At 39.3% G+C, this 20,529-nt stretch overlaps 1 protein-coding gene across 4 annotated transcripts in view; it reads right to left on the reverse strand.

The window, feature by feature from the left end:
- LOC113540494 (protein phosphatase 3 catalytic subunit alpha) overlaps positions 1 to 20,529 on the reverse strand; it is an 88,314-nt gene that overhangs the window by 34,294 nt on the left and 33,491 nt on the right. For all 4 annotated transcript variants that reach the window (XM_026937021.3, XM_026937022.3, XM_026937023.3 and 1 more), the window contains exon 2: positions 8,792 to 8,992. In XM_026937021.3, the coding sequence (XP_026792822.1) occupies positions 8,792 to 8,992 (201 nt within the window). The remainder of the gene's footprint in view (positions 1 to 8,791; positions 8,993 to 20,529) is intronic.

Genomic DNA, 20,529 nt, shown 5'->3' on the forward strand with positions numbered 1-20,529 from the left:
AACATCTTTTTTGTTTTTTGTTTTGTTTTTATTCGGGCCTGCCACCACCCCCTCTCTTCAGAAGAGCACTTTTTTTTTTTTTTTTTGATATTACACACTACACAAATTAATGAGGTCCCAGATACGAGACACAAAAAATTAGACAAAAAGAAACACAAACAATATTAATAGTAATAGCAATAACAAACATCATCATTTGGCATGCTGCTGGGACCAAATGTCCCCACAAGGATAGGAAGATCTGATCATTTTGACCTTGTGTGGGACCATTTGACTGGTCCCCAGTTTTTTTTTTTTTGTAAAACCTCTACTTTTTCATTTCATTTTAGTTACTGAGCTGAGGTTAGTGTTAGATTGAAGTTTCAGCATAGCCTTAATTAGCTGAATTAATAATTCTGTCAATGGAAGGTCATCACAAGGATAGTAAAACAAGTATGCGTGTGTGTGTGCATGTGTTTGTGTGCGTGTGCGCGTGTGCATGTGTGTGTGTGTGTGCGCGTGCGTGTATAGCTACAGGGATCCAGTCTTGCTGTGACTGGTTGCTATTGGTGGGTCGCTGACGTAAGTAAATGATGAATGGTGTCCAGAGAGAAACAAATTGAGCACTGCTGTCTTTGATCGAGGCAGATATTTTTTTCCCCAATGATATACATTTGATTATTAACTGTTTCTACTGAGTGAGATTGATGGCGTTCTTTATTTCTAATTCCCCAGGATAGTTTTCTTGGTGACGGTTAGTGCTGTCAGATTTACTCTGCTGCTTTTCTTAGTGATATTCATTTCTAATGTGTCTCCAAGCAGACAGAGTGATGGGATGGGACGCTTCAGCAGGAGGGATAATTGACGAGTAACTTGTTGCCAGAAATGTTTAATGGGTGTGCAGTACCATATGGCATGTACGTAGTTGGCTGGAGTATTTTGTGTGCAGAGTCTGTGAAGCCCATTTTAAAACATTTTTTTGCCTTCTAGTTTATTCTCATGGAGATGTCTCATGGACTGGCGTTATTTGTCAGGAACAAAGTCACCCATGAGAGTAACGGAGATGTCTTCCTCTAATTTTTCGATGGTATGAAGTCTGTAGGATCAGTTTTGGACATTACAGAATGCATTTAGGACAAGAGTTTATTCTTTGAGGAAATGTTAAGGAGTTGTAGGAATGGAAGAAACTGATTATTTCTGATTACTGATTACGAGTGTGGGTCAGATCTGAGTAGACGTTTTCACAGTATGATAACCTAGTCTAAAAATATCATGCATTTACTGTAATAACCAACCATTTAACCTCTAATCAATACGCACAAGCTGGTGGTGAAAATGATTTTATTACAGAATCTCTGTATAAAAGTCTCTTTGCACATTGTTGTACATCTAACAAAAGGAAACAAAAAGATCAAATCCCATAATTGTTCTTCTCTTCCATAAAATCTCTTACAGTATCAGTATTTATTATGTTGTCGTTATAAGCAAAAAGACAGAGTGCTCAGAGCTGCTTAGTCCAAAAGCCAAACACGTAAGTAGTTAAGCCTGCCACATGTAGCTCACTGCTTCACGAGGATGAGAAATTATAATTAAATGTGGAATGTTTAGATGCTAGTGCAAGTGGATATAAAGTAACATGCTAAGCATGCATGCACACACTACAAGCGATTAAAGCCAGCAGCACATGTCATTTTCTGGGCATGTGCAAGTGGCAGTTTGAATATTTAAATATTAGTTCAATAATGCCTTGACAATTTTAAATAGTGATGTTGCCCATCCCTAATACAAATACAGCATTTCAACTTCAACTCCAAATCCTCACCATCACAGAAACAAAGAAATGAGTGGAAGAATCATTACTTCTAATAGAGCGGAAATGCGCTTGACAAAAATAGGATGTAATCAAACAGAAAAGCCACTTTCAAGGACAACATTATCTCTCGCTCGCACACACACAGGCGCACACACACACACACACACACACCCAACCGCTGAGAGAGAGAGGCAGTCACGATCAGGTTCTCGATTAGCTGAGTGAGTAGGAGCACACAGTGTTGAGTGAGTGGTGGAGTGATCTCTGCGACTGCACCTCCATCAGCAGGCCACTGTGTAGGCGATGCACATTACACAACTCCACTCACTGGCCTACACAGTGCCAACGCAGGAGCGCGCGCACACACACACACTTACATGCCTAGACCCTAGGGGAGGGAATCTTGAGAGACAGCCCATTTTGATGTGAGCACAGGGTAACTTGATGTGATTATAAAGCAATTTTTATGCATCCTGATTTTAGATTTTTATAGCATATGTTTTTTTTTGGTAATTAACCACCTGCTGTTTTTAAAGCATGATATTTTTTATCTATCAGGAAAACACTAGGCTTGATGTATTTCCAATATGTTGGTCAGAACAAATTTCACTCAAATATCTGCATATTATTTCTGTATTATACAACAGTTAGTTCCGGTCGACTAATTTGATTGGTCAAGCGGTGCTCCAAGAGTGCCTATATCTCCTATAACCTCACTGGGATGTTTCACTCCGCTCGTTTGTGTTCGAAACAAATTCCACTTCCTAGTTTGAAACAGTTACTACAGTAGAGTTAGTGACATCAGCAGCAGACATGGCAGAAAATACTTCTCAGGAATATAACTTTTGGTTTAAAATATGAAAGCCTGTCATTTGAAGATGAAAAGGAAGAAGGGACGTTAATTTTACCAGAAGCACTTTTAACGAGAATGTACAAATCAGTGGGAGCCAGCTAGCCGACGTGCTATAAAGTGCGAGCTCGTACCTACAGCCAAATCACAGCCATGCTGATATTTAGTATAACCGCACTCTTGCTTGTGAGATATTACTTAATATTGCAAAAGTGTGTATCACAAGAGTGACATTACTTGTACAGTAAGCAGCTACTTTCTAACTTATCGAAGTTGTGCTTTTTCTGTAGCCGAACCTCAGATGGACTTTTTCTGGACACAGACAAAGAGTGCACTGTAAGCTTATAAAACCATTACGTAGTGAGTACATATAGTGGACAGGAAGCCATTTGGGATTTGGCATAACTTATACTGCAGATCTGTAGAGTTATAAACTAAAATAAAGCTAATATTATACTTCTGCTAATATTCATTCAAAATTGGAATGCAACCTTTAATGGAATTTAACAACCATAACATGTAGTAAATGTTAAAATCCATTAGCTTATTTATGATTATGACATCAATGAAAAATCTTGTGATGCATCCAAGAATACACACACACACACACACCCCAGTGCCTCATCAGTCCTCCACAGCCCTGAGCGTATAAGTGTAACTGTGCTTGTAGTTCTAAAAGACAGGAACAGACAGGAAGTGCCTCTGGGTCTTCCTCATAGCCACCATTAACACAAACTCCCAGTCAAGTCATTTCCACTGGAGACACATCATTAATTATCGTAGACATCATTTAACAGTGCAGTTTAGTGTCCCCGCTATAGAAGGACTGTCTGATGAGGCTGCCTTTCTATTTAATGACATTACAGGAACCTGGACTTTCCAGATAAAACAATTAAGGCAATTGAGTCGTGCTTGGAAGAACAGCCACAGCCTCCGAGTTGAACTGTCTATTCAGCCAATTAGCACAAGATGGAGGAGAAGCTTGGCACTGATTACTGCTGAGTCACTTAGTGGATGCTAGGCCTTCTGTTCTAACCACAGGACTGCTACACAGCCCTGCATATGAGCAAAAGCTGACTGTCTAGTGTGTGTTTTAGTGCATATGTGCTACTACATATGTGCTAGTGCATGCATTAGGAGGAGAAATCTTCTTTGTAATTTGTAATGATCGTTTTAATCATTTTATCAGGTAACCCTACAGACAGTCCTTCTGTATTTTTGTGAATGTGCAGCACTGAAGCGGCACTCTATGCCGTGAGTGGCTCAGGAGGGAACCAAAAGAACAACAGAAACATCTGTCAACAAACATGGTCCTTGTGGGTACATAATAATGTAGAAAGGACTGACAGAGGACCACCGCTGACCTGGTGTGAGTGGGCATGGTGAACGCTGGTATGAAAGCATCACACACCAGTCCCATGAGAATAGATGTGGGCGTCGGGACTCAACAAAAATGTCACTGAAGCGGGTGTTTTTTAGTTTCTTGCAGGCAGACAGATGTGAAGCTTTACTGCTTTCATTAATTCTTCATTAGTAACTGCTTTATCCTGTTAAAAATCACAGTGGTTTAAATGATAAATTTGTTTATATTTTTAAAAATTAGAACCAACTAAGTTCATCCGAAAATATCGCTGTTAGTTGCAAACAATAATAACTGAAGGAGCGGGTGAGATTGGTCAAACTTTCTGCAGGAGTGGGAGGGAAGACCTGGCGAGAATTAAAAAAAAAAAAGGAAAAAAAAAAAAACAAAACGAAAAACCAGTCCTGCGCACACTTGTACATGTGATTAGGAAAAAGTGAGCTAGCTCTCTTTTAGACCAAGCACACAGTATCTGGTTGGTCCTATGCTGATCTATTAACACTGATTTACAGGGTAGAGAGTGGGTGATGAATTGTGCAGAGCGACAGCTGGACTACAGTGAGTAGCTGTATATCTACAAAGTGAGTAGGTGTGCATTATAAAAAGGCTGGTGGGTGTAGGTACAGGGCAGGTGTCTTTAATAAAGTGGCCACAAAGTGTTGCTGTAATCAGTATGTTTACTTGAAGACTTTTCTCCAATCTGAATGAATTCGCTCTAATTGCAGATTCGGAATGAAATGTTTATGTGCAGCCTAAACTGGGGAGTCTGTATACAGTCTCGATTTATACACATAACCCAAATCCAATCCCAAGTTATGGGCATGCAGGGGGCAACGTCACTGGCAACGTTTCCATCATTTCGCTCAGCATTTAATATTTGCTCGACATTCAGGAGCAAGGAGAGTGCAAAACTAGTTGTCGTAACTGTAGTTAGATAGGATTCTGTATACTGTGTGCATCCATATTACAAAAATGATTTTAATATTTTAAACAGTAATGGACATGTGGTTTATTCAGTCTAAAGTTTTATTATTATTTTTTGTTTCTTCTTTTGAAGTCTATAACAGTATATAGACTGATATTGGATATTTTGCTGGCATGGTTTGGGTCCACTTGTCCTCTTAGAGGGAAGGGTCACTGCAAATCAATCTCCACCTATAACTGTGTTAATCATTTTATCTGATTCTCACAATCACATGCTCCTGAGAGCTTGGCTACCTAAAACACCTTAATTAGGAGTAAATGATGTAAAGGATTGTTGTTTGTATGCGTGTGTGTATATACATACACACACACACACACACACACACACACACACACACACACACACACACACTATATTACAGTAAGAGTAGATCACTACAAAAGCTATAAAAGAATAATTTTGTAATTATAACTTTATAAAATGTTAATGAAACTTTAGGACTCACTTGTTAGTTTTGGCCTGTAGTGCATGTATATATACACATACATAATCCATAGTGTAATTATTGGCTGCTAATGGTGTGTGTGTGTGTGTGTGTGTGTGTGTGTGTGTGTGTGTGTGTGTGCGTGCATGCTTGTGTGTACCAAACACTTCTATGATATCAACCCACTTCCCACTCACTGGCACACTGAACCCTTTGGCAAGCGTTATGTGAGAAGAAAGGTACGTTTATACGAGTGTGTGTGTTACAGAGAGAGAGAGAGAGAGAGAGAGAGAGAGAGAGACTAACATTATGAGGAGAGTGTGTGTGTGTGTGTGTTTGTGTATGTGCACCAACAGGATGGGGATTAGATGGGTGGGAGTGATTAATGGCTCTGTTCCAGCCACACTGTGTACCTCTGCATGTCCTGATGAAGGCATGTGTGTAGATGAGGGTTGTTCTCACCCCTGCTCTCTTTCTCTCTTTCTTTCTCTCTCTCTCTCTCTCTCTCTCTCTCACTCGCCCCTCAGGGCTGCATGGTGGTTCCAAAAACACCAGCAGACCAGAGCTTAACACACAAACACGATGCAGCATACACTGTAAACATGCCCTCACACAGTCTGATGGCTCCCATTTAGTGGAAATGTAAGTCACTTTTAAGAACTGACACCAATCCAAAAAAAAGAAGAAAAATATAGTTGCTTTCTGTATCAAAAATGGTTGACATTCAATTTTTCATATCCCCATGTACCCTGAGCTGCAACCGTAGATGCAACCATAAACCTATAAAGAAATCTGAAAAACCACAAACACACAATACCTTAGGTTTGGGTGTGGTGGCTGGATTTTAATATCAGTGTATACATGATGACTGGACTGATTCGCACAGAGGCTGGCTGTTAAACCGGCTACAACAACAACACAAACGCCCACACAGTCCCCATACAGCCCCGTGCTCTCAGTCTTTCTGTGTGGTTATGGATCTGCAGGTTTGATGCAACATATGCGTAACGACGATCCCTGATGAACACAAGCACATAAGCAAACACACATCTGTGCTGAGTGATGCTGCAGTCCATTGTGAAGTGACGAACCCTACACAGGGCACCATTTTTAGCTTTGTTTCAAACTGAAGTGAAAACGAGAAGAAAAGAAAAAAAAAGAAACATTTACTTTAAATGGCTCTTCAAAACTCCCAATTTTGAAAGGAACAATCGATGGACACTTTGCATTGCGTTGATACTGAATGAAAAACTGGCTGCCGTAAACGTAGTTCAAGTACAAGTAAGAAACACGTTTGGCAATATTAAATTGTAGGTAAAATAAATAAAACATCTGCAAATAAGATGTAGATGTCATGTTTTTAATTGCTACTGCAGGTAAAAGCCCATAGCGTGTGCATTTGTACTTATTTGCTTCAGCATATTTACAAAATCAGAACAGAAGCTCCTAAATCAAACTGGTGGCAGCGTCGGGAAATGCTTGTTGCTTGCTTTATTTGCTCGGTATATTAACTTGATATTCTTGTTCTTGTTTACATAAGTGTCAGTAATGTAAGGAATAAAACACTGGCTTCGGCTTTACAAAACTGTGCTCATGTCTGGTGCAAATGACAGTTCATTTTTTGGAGACTCCTCTGAGTGAAGGGTGGAGTCTCCAGAGGGCATAGGGCATAGTAATGATCACTTTGGGATGGACACAGCCTGAAAAAGAGGACAGCGATCCTTGCGCGCACACACACACACACACACACACACACACACACACACACACGCGAGGACACAAATACACCCACACCCAGGCATACACATGTGAGCCCACACCTCACATCCTGTCAGAGGAAAAGTTAATTGTTCTTGTTATTTTGTAAGGGGACTGTGTAAACACGCACGCACACACACACACACACTTTTGTCTTACTATACTTGAGAACCTTCCATTACCTAATTATTAATGTAGCTATTTAAGGCTATGCCAATATCAACACTAACCGTAACCTCGGTAACCAAAAGGAAACCTTTTGGCTTTTTTTTTTTTTTTTTTTTTAATAAAAGCTGCAGTTTTAGTAAAAACAAAAGCAATTTTCCTCATGGAGCCAAGACAAACGTCCTCACTATCAGATATACCTATCCTTATAGGGACACTTGGTCCCCACCAAAACAAATAATAAACACGCACCCACCCCCACACACACATGCAGACACACACAGCTTATTTTGTGTCACTATATAAGGATTCTTTCTTCCTCAGCCTGGAACATGTTTTTTTTATTTTTTTTTTAATAAGAACATCATAACCCTGATTTACAAAGCTTTGAGGTCAAGCACATCTTACACATCATAAAAAGACAAAAGGTGTTCAAGGCACAAGAAAACTGCTTGTACTTAGTACAAATACAAACACACACATAAAGGGACAAGCTTGATGTCTTAAACACGTTCGTCTGGGCCACTTGCGTATAAAAAAAATTCCAAGTAATGCTGTTCTTATTTCTGTAAACAACCTGAAGCGGAGTTTCATTGGCTCTTGGATGTGAGTGGGAGGAACAACGACATTGTGGGCTGGAATTCAGCAGAGGACATTTAGAGAGGAAAAATAAAAAGATTACAAAGAAAACTAATTTAAGACAGTAAACCAAACAACACTCGGGATTTAAAAATACCTGTTAAAAGTGCAAAGGGAGAATAAAGAGAATAAAAAAAGAGTCATGCTGCAGATTAAACCTCAAAGCCCGAGGCTGAGTGTAATGAGAAACAGACAAGGTGTTTATGTTACAGGCGGCCAATAGAGTACACACCCAAATATAATAACAAGCAGCGCTGCACAGGGCTCGTCCTCCTGCTCTGTGTGAACTGAGTCATTAGAGAGCCTCAAACCAAAGTCTAATGAAGTCGGCTAATGGTAAAGAAGGCACAGAGGAAGAAATGGAGAAAGGCAGGGAAATGTCTGGTAACTTGCCTTATAAAGGCTTTGGTGAAATGTAGTATTAAAAAAAACCCTCAGATTTCTCGCTTATCGTTAAAAAACGTGGCTGAGATGAAAATGCAGTCATGCACTGAATGTGAGAGACCAGTCCACACTTGCTCTTTTCCCTTAACAGGAATCTTGTGTCATTTCTAAGCAATGCCTGTCATATCCGCTAAAGCAAGGGGCAAATTCAGGGCAGTGTCAGAGCTGTCAAACCAATCTGAAATGGAGAAAATGGTAAAAACTGGAGCATCACATGCAGCCCTTTCTGTCAACACTTCTCCCGCTAACCCAGCCGAGTTAACACAGCCGAGCCTCACGCTGTTAGAGAAGTGTGAGAAATCAGAGTGGGTGATTTCTGCTTAGATACTTTCCAACGTATCAGTAGACGTGTGAGCTGAGAGGGAAACACTGACCTGTGACGGGGGCCTCGATGTCCAGCAGGTTCTTCTCGGAGCGCAGGATGGCCGCTCCCTCGCCGATGAGGCGCAGGGCAACGCTCTCGTCCACGCGGCCCTCTTTGGTCAGATGAGCCTTGAGGACATCGACTTTGGGCTTTCCCTCGCTGTCAAACACCTCTTTCACGGTCAGCCTGTGGCTGGGAGGGAACGGGACAGCTGGAGAAATTAAAAAAAAAGAAAGACATTAATCAATGCGGGCTTCACTGAGAGCTTAAGGTTCAATCTTATCCACAAAAGGATCCATTTCATTGCAATCAAGCTGCAGAAACACACCTCATTCCACTTCTTTAATCAATTAGTTTTTAAACGACTATTAGGCGGTTCCTGTTCGGCCGGAATGAAAAGCTGAAAACACATCGGCTCTAAGCTATCGTGAAACAAAGGAAGGCAGTTTCTCTCCGATTTTATTTGCTGTCTGATACTTCTGTTTATACTGATGCACTGGAAACCTCCAAACCAGTGGCTCTCTCATCTCATAAATCCCCCAGTGCTTCATGTTGATCATTTATCTCATCACCTAATTAAGGGAGGACAATATGACAACAATATATCACAATACTTAAAAGATCTTCATAATATATATATATATATATATATATCACAATATATCATTTTGCTGCAGTTTTGCTAACAAAGCACCAAGTGCTACTACATGTTTGGAGATTTTTGTCTAGCATTGATAAGCAAAAAAAAACTTCACAAAGAAAGAGGGGAAATGAAAACAATTCATACACAAAATTTAATGTGGTGCAACATAAAAGTATTCACTTTAGCATCCGGATGATCGCAAGTTTGATTCCTGACGATGCTATTGCTATCCAAGAGAGCAAAATTTGCCCATGCTTCTGGGTGGGAGGGACAGCATGTTCTCTCTCGCCTGTCGCTTACAGTGACACTAGCCAATCACACGTGTCTGTGAGCCCATGTATGTGGAAGAGGGTGGATAACGCTTTCTTATGAGTGTGTTACACCGCACTGGGATGCAGCATGAGTGGCAGTTTGAAAAGATAGAGTTGGCTGCCTTCACATGGCTCAGATAGAGCAGTACTGGCTGGTGGGTGGGAAATGATCAAAACTAAATTAGGGAGAAAATGGGGGAACAATCAATTAATCAATCAATAAATATAGCTTAATATTCAGTCAATTATATTTATAGCAGGTAAAACAAGAGCTGACACCTGAAGATATTGATTATACACTACATTTAATTACGAAGCACTAAACACAATATCGTGCAATGTTATCAAGAATTCTACATGAACTGTCACACATTAAAAAAAAAAAAAAGGTATGAAAGGTATTTTATGAGTTGTTATAAAATATTAGAGTGACAAAAGGTATTCACAGGCACCGCACAGCGAGACTCCACTCTGAGCGAACCCACTGCACACCCAGAATGCCGGAAAGGTTTTTTTACTGAAGAGGTAACGATTCTTTACCTAAGTAAAGACTAATTAAGCTTTAAACTGAGAAGATTAGCCAAACTAAACAGTAATTGTCTCTCTGCTCCAGTCTTCCTCTCACACATGACTTTTTCAGTTTATCTAATGACTCCACGGTTATTGGAGTTGCAGCCAATTAAATTGCAATGAAAAACCAAACAGGGAAAATATATTAACACATTATTGCAAATCACATGCTGCTGAATATTTGATGCAACATCTAAATTTGGACTTAATTAGCTAACGTGGCTAGTGATTGCTATCTGTGGATGGTTGTTTGCTGAATGCAATATGGGGTCTATCTCAGTCCTGCATAATGATATGTATCCAGTTTCCACCATGCAGCTTTAATAACTTTAAAAAAACATGTTGGACACAGCTATTATTCATAACGATCAGCAAACATTTTTGGGTTACTAACTTGAAATTGTGAGTGCACTGGTGTTCAATAAGGCCATGTGATACTTCATGTTAGGAGAGAGAACATTTTCAGTACTAAGCACTGTAACTCCTCTATCTTAGTGTGTATCGTGCACACCACTCCTCTGTGATCACCCACAAGACCAAACATTATGCCTTGTGGTTTATTATCTGCTGATCAGAATAATGCAGGATACAAAGAAAGGCTTAGCATGGTTCAACATGTAGAACCTGCAGAACTTGTCTAGAGCACTATGCACACAAAACACTCTGCTGAGTGACCTGTTGCACATCTACCCTTCTGAAACAACTCGAATTTGAAAGGATAAACTGTCCAAGTAAGAATAATGAGAACTGATCACTACACAGCACACCGAACACCTGAGATTCAAACATTGTAAAGCTGATCTCAGTGCCTCTGTCCCTCACAAAGGAGTTACAACACGAACCAGCTCCCTTAAGCCTGGTTTATATTTTGTCAGAACAAAAATAAATTTATATAAATTTATAAAAGCCCAGAGCGTTCATAGTCTTTGAGAACAGTAAGCGAACCTCAGCTGTCCATCAAGCAAGGGGGCGGGTAGTAAACTGCAATGTGTGATATGAGAAAGCACATGGTTTACTGTTGTTTGTTAAAATAAAATGGCTGCACTTCCACTGAAATGGGGATGTTGCTGGTTTTGCTGCCACCTCATTTTAGGAAAATTACAGAGACATCACAGTGACCAATGAAAAACATTTATTTGAAAGTGTGATTTGAAGCTTTTCTCATAGCTGGATTACAGCGAAGCATTTGTGTGACTCTTTTCCAAATCCCATATTGCGATTTAAACAGTAATAGGCAACGTAATTTTAAAAAAATGCAGTTAAGTTAGAAATTAATCTCCCTAAACACTGATTTTGTAAGAAACAGCTCCACTGTGCTGTCTTGAAAGAGAAAAGTGGCTCCAAAAGACCAACTTGTTAAGCTGTTTTAATCAACAATTAGTGAAGATTGTTTTCATTCTCTACATTTATCCACTTGGAAAATAAAAAGAACCTGCTCGAAAGGAGTCTTCTCCTATAATGCTTGATGAGATTGGAGAATACAGAGCAAGGAATCTGAGACTCCTCTGTACAGAATCCCTCCAGGCTCCCCTCATGGCCTCTCTTGTAGACGCTCCTCTTCAGCTCACCCCACAGGTTTTTCAATCAGGTTTAGGTCAGGGGACTGGGATCTCCATGTCATAAGCTTGATTCTGTGCTCATTTTTGTTTTGGATCATTGTCCTGCTGATCCATTCTCAACCCTGTTAAAGCTTCTTGGTAGATTCAGCCAGATTTTCATTTAATCTCACGGTCATGCATCCAAACAAGGTTTCCATGGCATTTCCTTTGGAAATGAAAAAAAAAAAGCTTCACATCACCACAGGTCCTCCACCATACATAACAGTTGGGTTAGGCTCTCTTCTGACTAGCCATCTCTCTTTTTACTCTCTTTTTTCTTTTTAACAGAAGCTCTATTTTTGCCAGTCAAAGTTCCAGTAACATCTAGCAAACTCCAGATGTTTATGTTTGTGGTTAGATGAAAGAACGCCTGGCACGCCTTCCAAAAAAGTTTGTTGGTCTGGAGGTAGTGTCTAATTGTAGATTTAGCGCCTCGGTGACCCAAGACATGCTGCCATCTCCTGCAACTCTCCAACCGAGACCCTTTACTCATCATCCTCATTGTATGTGGTGGCAAAATCCACCTGTGTTCTCTTCCAGACAGCTTCACTACACCTCCGCTTGGTTTAAATGTTTTAATTATTGCCCTAACAGTGAATATGGGCATTTTCATTGATAGCGGTTAACACACTTTCATTTGTACATTCCCTAATCATTTCCATATTGATGAATGAATCTGGCCTCTGCATCCCCTTATATTTTATATTGAAACAGGAAGCCAAAAAAGTAAAATATAAATGGGAGCATGCTATATGTTCATAAGAACTGAGTTTTTTCATTAATGATATATTTTGATAAGAATTTACTTCAATTCAAGGTTAGAGGTCTCTTATATCTCTAGTATGGGATTAAGATAATTAATCAGAAAGACTTTTTTTCCCCCACAATAAAGCTTTTTTTGTTGTTGTTTTTTCATTTTTTTAAACCCATATTTCCCAAGGATGCCAATAATTCTGGAACAGACTATACAAACAGAGGGTTTTTGCGAAGCCAACATTTAACAAGTGTTCCACACACATGTTCCAAACCAGTGCTGGCTTGGACAGAGTCATGAATAAGTGACCTTTTTTGCCCAGTTCTCACGCTGAAACCACTTCTTAACACTTCCAAAAAAAAAAAAAAAACACACAAGAGGATGTGGAAAATATGAGCACTCTTTCCTATAAGGTAACTTCAGAATGAAGGGAAAATTATTTCAGTGCAATAACACTCTTTATAAGCACAGGACATTGTTATTCTGAATTTCTGCCATGTAAACTGCCATGTAAAGCAAACAAGGAATACAACTTTGATTTGAGATTTAAGGATTTTACACAGACAAGCTAAAAAAAGCAGAGCCAGGCTTCTACCAGCAAACAAAAGGTTTTTTTTTTTTTTTTTTTTAAAAATATGAATTTCAAAACTACAGTACATGGTTCAAGATGCTAGTGAAGCTGCTTTACAATATCACACTCTACTTTATAAATGTCAAGCAGGTCTTATGTGGTCTGAAAAGCCGTCTGGCTCATTATCACCTCTCAGCAACCATAAGCCTTTCTTGCACTCTTTTCACATGAATATTTATACTGAACAATTCAGGTGGAAACTCAGGTAACCCCGATAAACAACGGTTTCACACACTGAAATGTGAAGTTGATAAAATCTTGGCAAGGACTTGAAAATGAAACCCTTTAAAGCTACTCATGAACTCTTTTGCAGCTTTTTTGCTATTTATGATAGCAGCGTTGGGAAGACATCTTCTTCTGTGTACTACTGTGCATGTTTATATTTAAGCAGCTTTATATTTATATTTATATTTAACCAGGAAGTGCTGCTTTTTTAAAAAAAAAAAGAAAAAAAAAAAAAAAAAAAAGAAAAGTGTATTGGATAATTAAGATTTGGGACAGGATGTTTATCTTTTGAATGGCATTAACATTTTAACATGGTGGATTACACCGCATGAGCACATGCACTGCGGGTTTCAGACGCCTCTGCACTTGAGAGGGACTAATAAGCACGCTTGTGTTTTAGTGATGTGTACTGTGGAGTGTGCAGTATAAAACACGCAGCTCTCCATTAACGCCCTACTGCTCTGGTTTTGCTCTCATGTAAATGAAAACAGTTTCTATAGATGAGCAAATATTAACCAGCCCTAAATCCAAACTCAGGTGCTGTTTCTCCCTAGCCACAGGTGTTTTTTTTCCCATGGAGCTTTGCTGAAATGGTTACTGTTTCTGCCAGAACACTGGGCAACAAACCTGCTAGCTACATTACGGCTAAAAAGAGTACAGGGAATGAAATCAGAAAATTAAATTATAAAAATTAAATTATCATGCAGGACATACCTCATTAACCCTTAACTAAAGGGTTTTTTTTAAAAAAAAAACCCTTAAAAACTTAATAGAGCAGAATAAACAAAAAAGTATTTGTATTAAAGCTAGCAACCTTGATCTCAAGGCTGATTTCCTCTAAACAGATCCACACAGAGGCCTTTTTTTAGTCCTCACAGCTAGATGCTTGGACTCAATGCTGTCTCTTGCTTTGGATAAAAGCGTTAGTCAAATGAACAAATGTAAATGTGCAGTGTGAAGTGTTTGTCATATCGATTCGAACTCCTCTGAGTCTCTGCGACTGTGTTACATGCAGACAACTGTCTCATTTTAGTTCTTCCCACTTCATCTGTCCACTTCATTTCCTGCTGAGGTAGCCACATCAAAGCGCCTGCTTGCCTGTAAAAAACGTTTGGAGAACGTTCACTGACCGTTCCCAGCTGCAGTGACCAAACAGCCTTCGAGACATCCCCTATAAACACTAAATACTGTGCAGCGTCAGAGCATTCATCCTAGCTACTTAACCAAAGGGAAATAAAGTCGGGTAACATGTTTTGTGAGAACACAGCAGGCAATAATACGCTCGACAATTTGTCTTTAGTGATGGGACACAAAGTGTTTTGACATTTGAAGAAGCTTTTCCAGCGGCATATACGGAAAAGTCAATGAGGCAGCTCGAGCAGAGCTGGAGCAGCAGGAGCGCAGATGAAAAATCTGCATAACGAGAGACATTTAAAGGGAAAGCGCAGCCCCGCCTCCGTCCCATATCAGCCAATTATCATGCATAATGCAAGCTCGTCTTGTTTCTAGCTCAGCAGGACAATCAGAGGCTCATGCATTATTCCATGCTCCCCTGGGACCACAACTAATTTCTCCAGCCGATAAGGAATCGGATATGACGCTCTGGTTATGTCAAACAATATCAGTCATGGCTCAGGTCAGCAGTTCCAGTCAAGATGTGGAATAAATCATTTTCCATCAGGCACAGAAAGCATGCTGGATTTCAGTGGTGATCATGTTGCTGGAACACATTTTCAGAGTGCATTTAAACACATGAACTCATTAACTCATCTAATTTACACAAATGCGTTTGGACTTCTAGAAATTTGCTCTCTTCAATAAAAAAGTATTACATTTCCTGACCACATGCCAGAAGGGCTAACTTCTGACAGCAGTATTATGATAGTAGTGTCTGGATCTATATCAAAATATTCTTTAACCCAAACCTCACGTACTTGCATGAAATTGGAAAGAATAAAGGACACGTCAGGATCACATTCTGGGACACTCCCTTTACAGTGCTTCTTGGAACTCAATTACTGCACAACCTTCCTTTAATGTTTCTGAAGAGGTTATGTTTCCCTCGAGACCCCTTCCTCATCCGAAAGATCCATTAACTGCCGTGTGTGTGTGTGTTTCATAAACGGCCCTGGTGGCTGAGCGTGCGCCTGGTTAAAGAGTCACAGACCTGTTAGCGCTGTTTTCTCAACACGGCTCATGTCAGAGGAGCATGAACTGAATTCAGTGCGCGAAGTCTTGCTTAACAATATTATAAAAGAGGCTTGCCAGAATCTGCTGAAAAAGCAGCGTTTAGTGTTTGAGTGCATTATTTTTTAATTACTGAATTGAGTTTGACTGGCTTCAGGTTTGCTTTCTAAAAAAAAAAAAAAGAAAAATACAAAAACTTTGCTGTGCATTATCACCACTTTCTGGTGTGTCATTTGCTGAATATTAGATGAGGTGAAATTTTAATTGAGGATTTTTTTTTTTTTTTAAATAATCGAGTAGTTGATTATAACAGAGTATTTGTGACAGCCCTAATAATAACCTCCACTCTTCGGGGAATGCTTCTTGGAGCGTGGCTGTGGGGATTTGTCCTTTCAGCCACGAGAACATTAGCGAGGTCAGGCACTGATGTTGGGTGAAGAGGCCTGGGCCCTTTAGTTCCAGTGAAGGGAAGCTGTAACGCTACAGCATGCAAAGACGTTATAGACAAATGTGCTTCCAAATTTGTGGTATCAGTTTGGGGAAGAATGTGAGTGTTGTGATGGTGAGGTGTCCACAAACTTCGGGCCATATAGTGTAAATAGATCAACAACTCCCAGGATGTTTTGAGAGAATCTTCACTTTGAGTGCAGCTTCCTCCCTCTTGACACATTTATCAAAATATCATCTGTTGGTTTTTAGGGAGAGCCTGCATTAGGGCCCTGCCTTATGCCAACATTTACTCTGTGTGTGTGTGTGTGTGTGTGTGTGTTTTCACCACACATGCATATTCAAAGTAAACATTACTGATGCTAGAGTTTATATGAGCATACTGGCATTACTTTCAATGGGCTTCATTTATCAGACTGGATACAAATAAATTTATACATGAATATACAACAAACGTGTTTGCGTAATTTTACATATAAGGAGACTTTATATTAATCTACAGTGATAGGCTTTAAATCATATAACAGGCATGAGTTAGTGTAAACGTTTTATCAGATTATGTTATCAAGCTTAGAAAAATGTTTAGTTGTTGTGAATTTGTTTACTTCAATTGAGCACATAAATTTAATAAAACTTCTGTGACAATCAATTGTTCCATATTAATGACTTGAAAGAAAGCAATCCGAAAATCCAAAAATTAATATTAGGACAAAAGAAATGGCGCCTTATGAAAGGAGTCAGAGTTAGCGTGGGTCTGTAGTAGCCGACACGCTGCAATGGCTGAGCTGCATTACTGGAAGATTTTCAGCTCTCTGTGAGCTTTGCCTTTTATGGAGTTTTGAGGGTGTCGCTAAATGTAAACCAGCTGTGCCGTAAACATGCTTAGTATTTTACAAGGGAGGCATTTATCAACAAACACACATGAGTAAGAAGAAAATTTGTAATACCAAAGCTTTTGTAAAAGTGAGAATTTTTACTTCTGTTTGCTCTACATTTCCATGTACACACAACTTGAGGCCCAATATTGGTCAGCAGCCACAACAAGCATGGGCTGAAAGAAAAACGTGAATAGAAGACAAGACTTTTCAACCGTATGAAGTAAAACTGTTGTGTCATTTTCAATAAGGTCAGAATTTCAGCACAGCGTTGTCGGTAATGATGTTTAGCAGAGGCTCATAAACAGAGATGTAGCCTTTAAGATTTTTGGATGTGCAGCTGCCAATCATGCCGCCTCATAAGCATTAGTATTCTCAGCACGTCAAACTCGATCTATCGTTCTAACTGATCTGGACGTGACCATTTATCAGCATGAGAATCAGCTGTTACAGGAACATATGGACTAATTAGTGAGACAGGAATTAAATAAAGCATATGTAGTGATTCTGGGTGTGATGTAAGGTTGCCTGTGGTCTGTTCTGGGTGAATATAGCTGTGCGCAGCATCTCTGTGGTGTCGCTGAAAGTGCTGAGGTGGTACAAACTGCGCCGAGCCCCTGGGGGCCGCTGAGAGTGAGATAGAATCAGTCTGGCACTGCTAAGCCAGAGAGCAGCACTTTTACCCTGCCACCCACTCGATCTCAGTATTTCAGTAAGAGCAGGCGAGAGAAAGAGAGAGAGAGAGAAAGAGGAGTGAAGTGTAGTGAAATGGATGGTACCACTCTAAAATCACATACAGTGCTTTCACCCATAAAGGCTGAGAGAAGATTCTCCTTTGTGGTTTGGATAGAGCCACGCAGACATGCTGATCAATGTCCTGGCTGAGATGAGAAAGAGATGAGGAAGAGAGGAAAAAAAAAAAAAGCAGGCACTTATCTTCCACTGCCCACAAACACTTAGCACAGCTGCAGTTCCAGCCCCGGCATACTTAAGTGCGTTGCTCTGATGGAGGGAGGGGAAGAAAAGTCGAAAAAGAAAAACAAAGAAACTCCCACGCATAACCATATATGACTAACATATAAATGATGACTTTCTACATCCAGGAAAAAGAACCGTTGCTTTAAGAGCACCCATCTGCTCACTAAAACCATTAATGATCCTCTAAACCACAGCGCCATAACAAAAATGAATCTTAAATACAACGAGCATGAAACAATGCAGTTAGCTCATTGCTTATAAAAGTGGATTCTGTAATATCTGAAATAATGTGCCCTAAAAACGCTTAAACATGAGCATCATTTTGCAGCCATATTAACCGTTACCAAGACAATAATCTGCTTATCAGATGTCTTGCAGGAGTGGCATTGACCTGGTACATTTCAGTTGTTATCTACATCTTCACTAGACCAAACACGAATACAATTCACTAGACGGCAAAGCCTAAGAATGTAAGGACGTAAGCTTCACTGAAGGAAGAAAGAATACTGGCGGTGAAATATGTGCATTTGCTCCTGGTTGTGGTTACTTTCACTTTGCACAGAATTTTATCTAGGTGAACGTATAAGGTGAAGGTGCAGGGTACAATGTGCTGTTGATCATTTATGCTGTTGGAGTCTCGTCCACCGGCATAGACGCTAGAGCTCCTGTGGTAAAATTCTGTTTTGTTTTTTTTTGTTTTGTTTTGTTTTTTCTCCGCCTGCTAGGATTTTCTTTTTGGCACTGAAAGTAATTCTGCAGGATGGTTTTGTGAACATAGCACTTTGGTTTTTCCACTAGGTTTTACTACGATTCCAGATTGACCAAATATTTCACTACAGCATGATGAAAACTTTTCAGTGCGATCTCTTATCCTTTTGTCTGTAGTGCAGGCAAATAGGATGCAAACTTAACTGGGCAGAACCTGGCTCATTTCCATCACTCGGATGGATACGAATGCTTTTACAAACTCAAGCGGAGAGAGAGAATTTGATGATGTGCGCATACATTTATCATGAGAAACACCAATTTCTTTAGCCCAATTTCTTAAGCCTTAAGGCTAAAAAAGAGAGAGTGCAAGAGTGAGTGCGTGTGAGAGAGAGACAGAGAGGATTCCACATTTTTGAAAGTGAATTGTCGTGTGTTGAAAAGAACACCCCTAGGCTATTTGATTTATTCGGTATGAAAAACAAAGCCACAGATCTCAAATGACATTTCACAATAAGGATGATTGATGAGTGAAGAGTGTTTAAAGAGTGAAACAATCTTGGTATGAGGATGTGTCAAATTAGTGTGAGAATTTTGATAAAATAAAATAAAATAAATAAATAAATAAAAATCTAAAATCTTATAGGGCTTTCTGCTGAATTGTATGACATGTTTAGTTATTCGAACTAGTTTTGCTGCAAACAATTTTAAGAAATGCATTCAAACGTGACCAACACACTCGGGTTTTCATAAATTCCCGGGATTAACCTCGCTTCCTTAGAACCACGCTTCATTCCTCCTGGGAATTCTGTCAAAGTGCATGCAATATTAATAATATAAAAAGGAGATTAGGCAATAGACTGTGATAGCAGCTGCCAGTTTTCATTTAGCAGCAGTTCAAAGGAAAGAAAAGCCAGTGCACAAATAAGCAGTAATCCTCCTTTAAATCCCAGTCTACCCATAAATGCCATCTGAATGCAATTTACTGCTAACTTCTCTTAACTTACTATTTACATTCTTCCTTAGTTTAATATGTTGTGCAGAGCTGCAGCAATTAGTCAACAATAATTGGGCATGAAAATTCATCGATGTGGATTTTAATAGTTAATGAGCTGCTTACATACACAACATCTTTCTGATGTCATTGTTTAATTTTGATTTCAATTAGTTATTGTAATTGGAACAAGGAATAACCATTAGATTAACTGATTTTCCAAAAGAATTATTGATATCTTATATAAAGTAGAATAATAGTTTGTTGCTGCCCTAATCTGGTTTTAGTTTGTATTATTATAAATTGTAGATTGCTTTAGTTTTATACAGCAGCTACCTCAGAAGACATCATCTGACACAGTAAAAGTATTTGCACATTATTAGATACATAAATTATACAGATCAAATTGGAAATCAATATTATACACTTCCAGCTTCATATGTTTGAAATCTGAAAACTTCTCAAGTATGTAAGGGGTTATGAAAAAAAAAAAAAAGATTTTGTCTGCTTCTGTTTTATCTGTGCAACATATTTTTTATGCAACATTTGGAGTAAATTGTGTATATTTCATTTATACACTTGAAATCAAAATCGTTTTTTTAGAGCTTTTTGTACGAGTCTCTTGGCATTGTGGACAGAAATAAGCCAGAATATATTTTAAAAATGACACAACTTTGTTTTGTAGATGATGTTGATGACTCAGTGTGTACTTGTCCAACATGCTCTCTAGAATGCATCTGTCCGACCTGCATTGTGCAGCTTCCCACACGTTAAATCCAATTCCAAACTATCCACTGAGTTGAAAACATGGCTGGAGTTTATACACGTGT

This window comes from Pangasianodon hypophthalmus, chromosome 4 (assembly GCF_027358585.1).
Source record: "Pangasianodon hypophthalmus isolate fPanHyp1 chromosome 4, fPanHyp1.pri, whole genome shotgun sequence".
In the NCBI taxonomy this organism is placed as follows: Eukaryota; Metazoa; Chordata; class Actinopteri; order Siluriformes; family Pangasiidae; genus Pangasianodon; species Pangasianodon hypophthalmus.